General features: G+C 38.1%; 1 protein-coding gene across 1 annotated transcript; it reads right to left on the bottom strand.

Moving 5' to 3' along the window:
* Positions 1-2,941: 2,941 nt before the first annotated feature.
* Positions 2,942-4,639, bottom strand: LOC141641265 (uncharacterized). Its single transcript, XM_074449936.1, has 4 exons — positions 4,276-4,639; positions 4,035-4,178; positions 3,763-3,910; positions 2,942-3,332 (listed from the first exon to the last, which is right to left on the bottom strand). Exons 1-4 carry the CDS (start codon positions 4,637-4,639, stop codon positions 2,942-2,944), a joined length of 1,047 nt encoding a protein of 348 aa, XP_074306037.1.
* Between the last annotated feature and the right edge of the window lie 5,533 nt (positions 4,640-10,172).

The raw sequence follows: 10,172 nt of genomic DNA, 5'->3' as shown, positions 1-10,172 counted from the left end.
GTAGCTTCATCCACAAATCATCCTTCATCCTCCAATAATGATCAGTGCCACCAATAATAGTGATGTAGCGGATACCATACCTCAAGTATTCATCATCCACTAACGGCTCATAATTAGTCATTGGCTCATAAGGAGCCTGACCATCAAAGTTAGCCAACCTGCGAGCTAACCGAGTAATAATAGCTCCGCAATCTAGAGTTGTAGTATTTCCTGTCATACACTCGAAGGCACTAGCATTAACAGTAGGAGGGCTAAATTGGAATTTAGCCACTTGGAAAGGGTTCAAGTAACTAGCAAGTAAGAGAACCTCCATAGAATGTTCCTTACGCCTATCATAACGACCATATAGGATATAACTCAGCATCCTCAGAAATAACTTCAAGCAAACATGTTGCACATCACTTAGCGCCATGGCACTAACATTTACATTAGTATATCCAGTAAACAAAGGGAATATCATATGGCATGTAAGTGCTCAGGTATAACCAAGTAGTCACCATTAGTATGAGGATCAATGTTCAAGTACTCAGCTAGTTCAACAAATGACAAATTCCGTTCAACATTAAACAATCGGAACCGTATTTTGTGTCGTAATTTGTCATAAACAAAAGAACTCAGAAATTCTAGGGTCAATGGACGATATATAAGAGAGTTCATGAAGATCAAAGAAACCGGATAAACCAAATTGATAAAACATATCCCATTGTAGTCTCGATCTTGAAAGTACACAAGATTTTACGATCAACACACCGAGTAAGCGCCATACAGCGCTCCATCAAACTCAAGAATTTTTCCCGTTGCTCATCATTCCTAAACTCAACAATGGGATACTCGGGAATTGGCTCAAGTGGCTCCACTTATTCCTCCTCAGAAGACTAAATAACCGGTTGACGTAAGGGAGCGCGCCTCTCCCTCCGTGTCTTATTGCCTTGCTCTTGGTTAGACATGCCTACAAATAACATTCACATTCACATAATTACAAACCAATTTTAATGCCAAAATAGCTCAATTTTTTAAGACAAAGTGAGTCGAAAAATTCGATTTTTGGGTCGAAAATCACACATAAGCGATGTAAATGGCAAGAAAATTGCAATTATATGACAAATAATGAAGATTCCAAGCAAATAAACATAATTACCAACCACTTTAATGCCCAACTAGTTTAGCTCCCGTGCAATATATGCACGGTATATATAGAGTTTTACTTTTTTTAGTGTATAGTATTTATGAAATTTAAATTAACTAATCTTTTTTTTTTAAAATTTCTCATCGTAATATTTTGATTTGAAAAATCAAAGTCAAAATCGTATTAATCATGAAATGAGTATTTCAATGAAAGTTTTTCCTATAGAGAGATTAATGGTGTTATTTATAAAATTTTACTGATAATATATTTTTAGCCGCAGCTTTTTATCATAGAAAATCAATGATTTTTTTCATATGATTCTATAAACAAAAAAAAAAAGAATTCTTTTTTATATCATAAAAAAATTGGAGATAATTTTGTGTAGAATATAAAATACTAAATGACATAAATATATAAATCTGAAAGATTATGTCTATTATATAGCCCACCATAGTTATAGACGAATATGCTAAAAATAACTAAAATTTATTTTAGGAAATATGTTTAGGCGGGAAAATTTAGAGTTTCGCCTATTCTTTTAGTAAATAAGAGATTAGTACCCGAAAATATGAACCCTAATTTTGAAATTTTCAATTTTAGGCATTTAATTCAACAATTAATGGGTTAAAGACCAAGGAAATAGCAATTATAGATAAGCAATGGAATATTCAAGATAATAAACACAAGAAACAAGAAACAAAATTGAATTTTTGAATACTAACAAACAACAATTCGAAAATACCTTAATACTTGAGATTGAATGATTTAGCACACATATAAGCATAATGGAGTGAATTTAATTGCAAGAAATCAATGTAGAACAAATTAATTTAAGTTTTGAAGATGATTTAGAGGAATTAGAGTGAGTGGTAGTGTAGATCTAGAGAGGAAGGGAAAGAAATAGCAAGCAATAATAATAATAATTAGGAAAAAAAGAAGAGGAAAGGAGTAGTTTAAACGATCCCGGTTCAAGAAGGGCACTCGATCGAGTGGTGGTGGACTCGATCGAGTATCCCCTTTTCACATTGCCCAACTATCTGCATTTAATTAGGTAGGTTCTCGATCCGAGTGCCAGCAGACTCGATCGAGTGTTCAACCTTTTCATGCTTTTTTCCCATGACGTCAATAAACGTCTAGTATTCCGTCCTATCTGCAAAAACACTCACAAAAACGTTAAATTCTCTCCCTCACTTCACTCAAAACACACGAAATAACACAATTTACGTACGATTAAATGAAATTAAATGCGATTAAATTCCTAATTTACAAAAATATTACAAGTAAAGGTCCAGGCTGCCTCCCGGTAGCGGTTGTTTAAGCGGCCCGCACGACCGTATTACCTCATCAGTAAGAGGATTCAATAGTGAAAAGGTCAACGACTTCTATCACTCCAACATAGGCACCATCATAATATACCTTCAAGCGTTGCCCATTCACCTTAAAAGTCTCACCTTTGTCAGTTTGTAGTGTAACTGATCCAAATTTGTTCACTTCAGCAACAATGAACGGTCCTGACCATCTAGTCCTGAGCTTACCTGGAAACAAGCGCAAACGAGAGATAAATAATAATACCTTATCACCTACATGGAATTCTCGTTACAAGATGTGTTTGTCATGCCACTTCTTGGTTCATTCCTTATGCACTCGAGCACTATCATAGGCATGTAGTCGAAACTCATCAAGCTCAAATTTAACTCCATCAATCTTTTCTCACCCGCCATTGAGGGATCTATATTCAACTCCTTTATGGCCACATAGCCTTGTACTTGAGCTCCATAGGTAGATGGCAAGCCTTGCCATAGATTAAATGGAACGTTACGATGATACACCAATCAGAGTTTTGAATGCAGTATGGTAAGCCCATAAGGTATCATCAAGCTTTCGACTCCAATCCTTTCTGTTCTTGCTCACTACCTTCTCCAAGATTGACTTCAACTCTCTATTAAAAACCTCTACTTGCCCACTAGTCTGTGGATGATAGCGCAATCCTCTACGGTGTATAACGCCATATTTGTTCAATAAAGAATTAAGATGTCGCTCATTAAAGTGCTTGCCCCCATCACTAATGACTACACGAGGGACTTTGAACCGCGGAAAGATGATCTTCTGAAATATCTTGACAACTGCTTTAGCATCATATGTAGGAGTGGCAATGACTTCCACCCATTTAGAGACGTAGTCAACAGTTACTAATATGTATTGGTTCCTAAGAGATGTAGGGAACAACCCTTGGTAGTCAATACCCTAAACATAAAAAATCTCCACCTCGAAGATCCCAGTTTGAGGCATCTCATGCCTTAGCAAAATATTGCCTGTCCTTTGACACGCATCACAAGAACAGACAAAACTAGTAGCATTGTTCAAGATAGTCGGCCATAAGAAACCTGACTGCATCACCTTAGCAAAGTCCTAGATGGACCATGATGACCACCATAAGAAGAAGAGTGACAGTGAGAAAGAATGACATGGACCTCACTCTCTGGAATACACCGTCCGTTGATGGTCACTCCTGGAACAAATATGGGTCATCCCAGAAATATCGCTTCACATCATGCATAAACCTCTTCTTCTGCTGATAAGATAAGTCATGGGGAAGAATACCTCCAACCAAATAATGGGCATAATCAGCAAATCACGGAGTGTCTGCAGTAATAGCAAGTAGATTGTCATCTGGAAAAGAATCATCAATAGGCATAGACTCTCCTCCATCAAATCTCAAACGAGACAAATGATCTGCAATCACATTCTCTGTGTCTGACTTATCGCGAATTTCCAAGTCAAACTCTTGCAGCAATAAAATTCAAAAAAAAGTCTCGTCTGGCTTCTTTCTTAGCCTATAAATACTTCAATGCCGCATGGTCAGTATAAACTATCACCTTAGAACCCACGAGACAGGCTCTGAATTTACCTAAAGCATAGACAACTTCAAGAAGCTCCTTCTCCGTAGTAGCATAATTGATCTGCGCATCATCTAGAGTCTTACTCATATAGTCGATAACATGCAACACCTTGCCTTTTCTTTGACTTAAAAAGGGCTCCAATTGCATAGTCACTGGCATCGCACATGATCTCAAAGAGTAAATTCCAATCCGGAGACTGGATTACTGGAGTTGAGATAAGAGTCTGTTTAATCATGTCAAAAGACTCACACTCATTAATAAAAACAAAAGGGACATCTTTATGAAGAAGATGGGTTAGGGGTTGAGCAATTTTTGAAAAATCTTTAATAAAGCGGCGGTAGAATCCTTCATGACCAAAAAAACTTCGCACACTCTTAACATTAACCAGGTATGGTAGTCGCTCAACCACCTCAACCGTAGCTTTATCCACTTGGATGCCTCTTTCTGACACCAAATGACCAAGTACCACCCTTTCAGTGATCATAAAGTGGCACTTCTCCCAGTTTAGCACAAGATTGCTTTCTTCACAACGCTGTAAAACTTTAGACCAATTTCTCAAGCAAATATCAAAGTTCGTACCATAAACACTGAAAACATCCATAAAGACTTCCATAATAGACTCTATGTAATCAGAAAATATGGCCATCATATAACACTGAAAGGTAGCTGGGCATTGCACAAATTAAAAGGCGTCCTTATATAAACAAATACACCATATGGACATGTAAATGTGGTCTTTTACTGATCATCAGGATGAATGGGTATCTGAAAGAATCCGAAGTAGCTGTAATACCTCGGATTTATGAGCTGTTGGGTACTCTACCGAGTAGGGCTTACTATGTCGAGTAAGTTAGATTGGCATTCTGAAGTGTGTTCTGCCTGATGGATACTCGATCGAGTGAGGACAACTCGATCGAGTAGGCGGTACTCGATCGAGTAAGTCAGGTTATACGGGTTTTGGTCGGGTTTGATAGCAACGCGTGAAAGGTTATATAAAGTATTTCCGTCAGTTCTTTTTACTTTTTACCTAAATTCTAAACCTTTTTACAAAGAAAACAAACAACGTTGAATTCTCTTCTCGCACTGCTATCAAATCCAAGGGCTAGAGTCGTCAGATTTCGGAGTTATTTATACCGTTGAGATCGTCGTATTGTGGTTAAGGTTATGCCAATTCATTAGTTTTGGTTAAACCCTAATTAGGTGAATTGGGGATCATTGGGAGTATTGTTGATTCTATATTGTAATTGTATGATTATGTGATTATAAGAGGTGATTTCGTAGAGGAACGCTTTTGATCCGCTGCTTATGTTGATTTTGGTGATTTCATTCCAGGTAGGGTTTCCCTACTCAGTTATTGTTTAAATTATATAAGATGGTTGTTGGTTGATTGGCATGTTGTAACATTCCGTTTGATGTTTATGAGCGTCTTGATATTGGATTTTTTTTCTAGTGGATAATATGTTAGTGAAACGGAGCTAGTGGCGTTTGTAGATGGTAGTTGGTAGTGTATGGAGTTAGTGTCGAGAGAGGCTATAATGTGGTGGATACGATATAGTGAGTCATGTTGTGGAAGTAGACATAATTGGTGGGGTTGATGTTAAGAGTTCATGTTTTATAGGTTGGGGTTTCGTTTTGAGTTCTTAGTTGCGTTGTTGTGTCTTGGTCGAGTTAGTATGTTTGTTTTGGGTATGGGTTGAACTTCGGGGACGAAGTTCTTTTTAAGGAGGGAAGACTGTAATACTATGGTTTTATGAGTCTTTGGGTACTCTATTGAGTGGGGCTTACTCTGTCGAGTAAGTAGTTTTTGACGCAAAACAGTAGTCTGCCTGTAGGGTACTCGATCGAGTAAGTTGGGTACTTGATCGAGTAGGGAGCACTCGATCGAGTAAGTGCCTTACTCGATCGAGTAAGTGGTTTTACGGGTGGTATTTGACGGGTTTTGTTAATAATGTCGGAATGGTATATAAGGCTTTCGTCACTTTTCTCAAAACACTTTTACAACCTAAAAACCTTCAAGAGAAGATTGGGAGATACGTTGAATCATCCTCGCCGCATTATTAGCAAATCCCGGAGCTAGAGGTGTTGGATTTCATCGGTCTTTACACCGTTGTGATCCTTGTGTCGAGGGTAAGCTTTACATATAATTTTTATAATGTTTTGTTAAAGTTGGTTAAACCCTAATTGGGTGATTTGGGGGTTTTGGGGAGTATTATTGATGTTAGATTGTGATTGTATGATTGTATGCTTGATAGGAAGTAATTTCAGTGAAGGACGATGTTGATTAGCTGATTGTGACGATCTTAGTGATTGCTGTTCCAGGTAGGGTTTCCCTACTCGGTATTAATTACATATTGTGTGGTGATTGTGCTGTAGTTAGTGATTATTGATTGATTCAGACGGTTGTGATTTCGTATTATTGATTGATTCAGACGGTCGGTTCTTGATTTTGTGTTGTGATTACTGTTTAACTGTCTGTGATCTTCGGGGTGCGTCCCTAGCTGAGTGGAGTCACTTGCGGGAGTGGTTTCATGCCCTTGATCCGCCTTCTGTGGAACCCGCCACAGAAGGGATGTGCACATTAATGAACATGGGTTTATCACTCGATGGAGATGAGCGGGGCTTAGGTGGGAATGGCTGCGGTCCCCCACTGGCGGTGTGGAGTATCTGTTGCGATGGGTACTCTGGCAGGACTACACACTTTTAGTGTGTAGTCAGTTGTGTGGAGATTGATTATGGGATTTGGAGGATTGTTGTGTTGTTGAGCTGTTTGTGTACTTGTTTCGTTGTGGCTTTGTGTTGTGTAATTAGTACTGACCCCGTTTAATGTTTTAAAAACTGTGGTGATCCATTCGGGGGTGGTGAGCAATTATTGAGCAGGTATGATGTGACACATATGGGATAGTTGGGATGAGTCATCACGTGGCTGTTAGAAGAGTCTTCCGCTGTGTCAGACGATGTCTTATAATTGTGACAGTTTTGGCTAGTAGACATTTTTGAGTACTTTGTATTTCAGTTTAACAGTTTTGGTTTGGACATGTAATCACTTAAACCGTATTTACTTTTAAAGTATGTTTCTTTATTGTCTTATGATTATCATTGCCTCGGGTAACCGAGAAGGTGACGTTTCCATACCTTAAGTGGTCCTGGTAAGGCACTTGGAGTATGGGGGTGTCACACATGTGATTATATCATAATTGGTTTTGGCATTGTTTATATTGGTGTTGTGATTGGATTGTATTTTGTCTATGGTTCACGAGGTGCACCCTCGGCTGAGTGGAGACACTTGCGGGAGTGGCTTCATGCCCTTTATTCACCCCTTGTGGTTCCCGTCATAAGCGGGAAGTGCACATTAAGGAACATTGGTTATTCGCTCGACGGAGATAAGCGGAGCTTAGGTGGGAACGACTGCGGTCCCCCACTAGCGGTGTGGAATATCTGTTGTGATGGATATTATGGCAGGGCTACACACTTTAGTGTGTAGTCAGATGATTGGTGATGTGACGGTGTTGGAGGACTGTGATTGTGTAACTATCTGTTGTTTGTCTTATATTGTTTATGAAGTAACTGACCCCATTTAAATGTTTTGAAAACTGTGGTGATCCATTCGGGGATGGTGAACAATTGTTTAGTAGGTATCGTTGGATATGCGCGGGATTAGCTGGGAATGGAGTCTCCATGAGTCAGATAGTAGTCTTCTGCTGTTGTGTCATGACAATTTATTTACTTTAGTTGGTTTTGGTTTAGAACAATTGTATCGTACTTCTCAGTTTTGGGTTTTGATGTACACACTTTAAATTTATTTACTTAAAGTACGTTTCATGATGGTCAGTTTTGATTACTATGCCTCGGGTAACCGAGATGGTAGCATTCTCATGCACTAGGTGGTCTTGGTAAGGCACCTTGGTGTATGGGGGTGTTACATTAGCTATCTAGGTAACAAAAATAACTATGACATGCTAATGTTTCCAACATCTGATCAATATAGGGTAAAGGGAAGTGATCTTTTTTTAGTAGCCGAGTTCAGCTTCATATAATCTATGTACATCCTCAATCCCGTAACAAATATAGTAGCAATTAATTCATTTTTATCGTTGGTTAATAGTGTAGTACCTCCCTTCTTAGGTACAATCTGTACGGGACTGGCCCATTTAGAATCAGAAATAGAATAAATAATGTCAGCATCAAGTAATTTTTGTACCTCTTTTCTTACCACCTCCTGCATATGAGGATTTCACCGTCTGTGACCTTGTGCACTAGGCTTATGACCTTCTTCCAGGTGAATACACACTACACCAAATCTGGCAATCAATAAGGAACGTATCACAACGGTTTAATGCATTTAGTAACGACACTTAGATTACCGTTTTCTAAATATTGGCGGAAACCTAGACCGCGATAATGCGAATAACGGTTTCCCACGAAAACCATCGTTATTATAATGTGACAACGACTACTTAACAAACCGTTATCAAAAACATTTACGGTTTCCAAAAGCTCGTTATAAAATCTCTCTTTTCAACGGTTGTTAGACAACCGTTACCAGTTTAAGAAAATGGCATTTCAAAAACCGTTACTAAATTAGCACCAGCAACGGTTTGTGGTACCCGTTCTTATGTTATAGATACGAGTTTCTTGTAACCGTTATCATTTTCAATTATGAAAGAACAGTTTTTCAATTCAACCGTTGTCACTATTTGATTAGATTTCTCAGTTTGACCACTGCATGCAATACTTTATCATAACTTTAATAAATATTCAATTTGACCAATAATATTTAATTTGACAAAAATAATTCTATAAATATCTCTTCATAATGTTTTAGGTCAAAATTTAAATTATCAAACATTTACTCTTTAATTTCTCTCTAAAAAAAATATGGCTGGTGTATCGGAGCTACAATCACGTTATCGTTACGCACGGCCTTTTACTTGCATTCTCAATTATCTTCCTGTTCATTATGATGGGAATGGAAAGGGTTTAAACCCTAATTTTGGGTGGTTGACGCAAATGCTTCATGACTCCGGTTTCACCGCGGTTAAAAAAGTGTACCCCGTGTCTACAAACAAGCAAGGTTTTGTAGGCTTCGCTTTTATCGAGTTTGACGAAGCCAACTGCCATGATAGTTTTCGTCAGGCAAGAATATTAGGGGCTAGATTTTTGCGGGAAAAGAGAACTTCTATTCGGATGCTAAACAAAAGGGCCCTTATCTATGGGTTGCGACCCATGTTGATCTGAAGGGTTCTTTAACGATTTTCAACAGATCTGAATTACAGTATTCCCAAGACCTCATGCATGTTAAGTATTAAGATTAAATAAAAGGGGTGATTAGCAAACTTACTTGGATGCGGAAGAATTCCAATAATATGCTAATAATAAGAAGTATAATAAAACCCAAATCGCAGATCCTTGAATAGTAATATAATCTGTGAGACCGTCTCACAATAACGCCCCAAGTGTTGCGCCTCTACCGGTATCCACACGATATGAGTATGTATGCTAGTACAAATTTAAGGGCAATTTTCTTTCTTCTTTCTCCCTAAAGGTTTTGTCTTTCAGAAAAACTAATCATAAAACATCTCCCCTTATATCTCTATATATAGGGAGTTCAAGGAGAATCCTAGACTATCTAGGATATGGAAAGTCTAATAGAATAATTTTTTATTATTCTTATTACCTTTATAATAATTAATCTATATTAATTATAATTGCCCAAAACTCATCTAGTGTGTGACCCTGTAGGACCGATTAATACTACCCGAATCCTAACTCATTTAGGACTCAGACTACAAGCGGCTCCTAGCAGAACATTGTAGCCACATAGAATTAATCGGTTATACAATATTCCGGACATATAGGCACACTAACTCTTTCAGTCTCCCACTTGTACTTATGTCCTATAAGGCACCATAATCTCTTTGCTTCTATCTCTTCAGATGAGAATAGGGTAGGAGAAATGTCATCCCTATAAATCTTTATCTCTTTTCTCGAATCTCTGAGTTTAATTGTTATAACAGACGACTGACTTTCACCTCGTCTGGGCATGGCCATGCACTTATACAATTCACACTCTTCGAGAGGCCGAAAATGATAAACTCCTTTCTCAAAGGAGGAGCAAATCTCATTTTGTCTAACCAGATCCTGTCACA

Source organism: Silene latifolia, chromosome 2 (assembly GCF_048544455.1).
Source record: "Silene latifolia isolate original U9 population chromosome 2, ASM4854445v1, whole genome shotgun sequence".
NCBI classification, from domain to species: domain Eukaryota; kingdom Viridiplantae; phylum Streptophyta; class Magnoliopsida; order Caryophyllales; family Caryophyllaceae; genus Silene; species Silene latifolia.
Note: the sequence above shows the minus strand (reverse complement) of the source record. Positions and strands in the feature narration are given on the sequence as shown.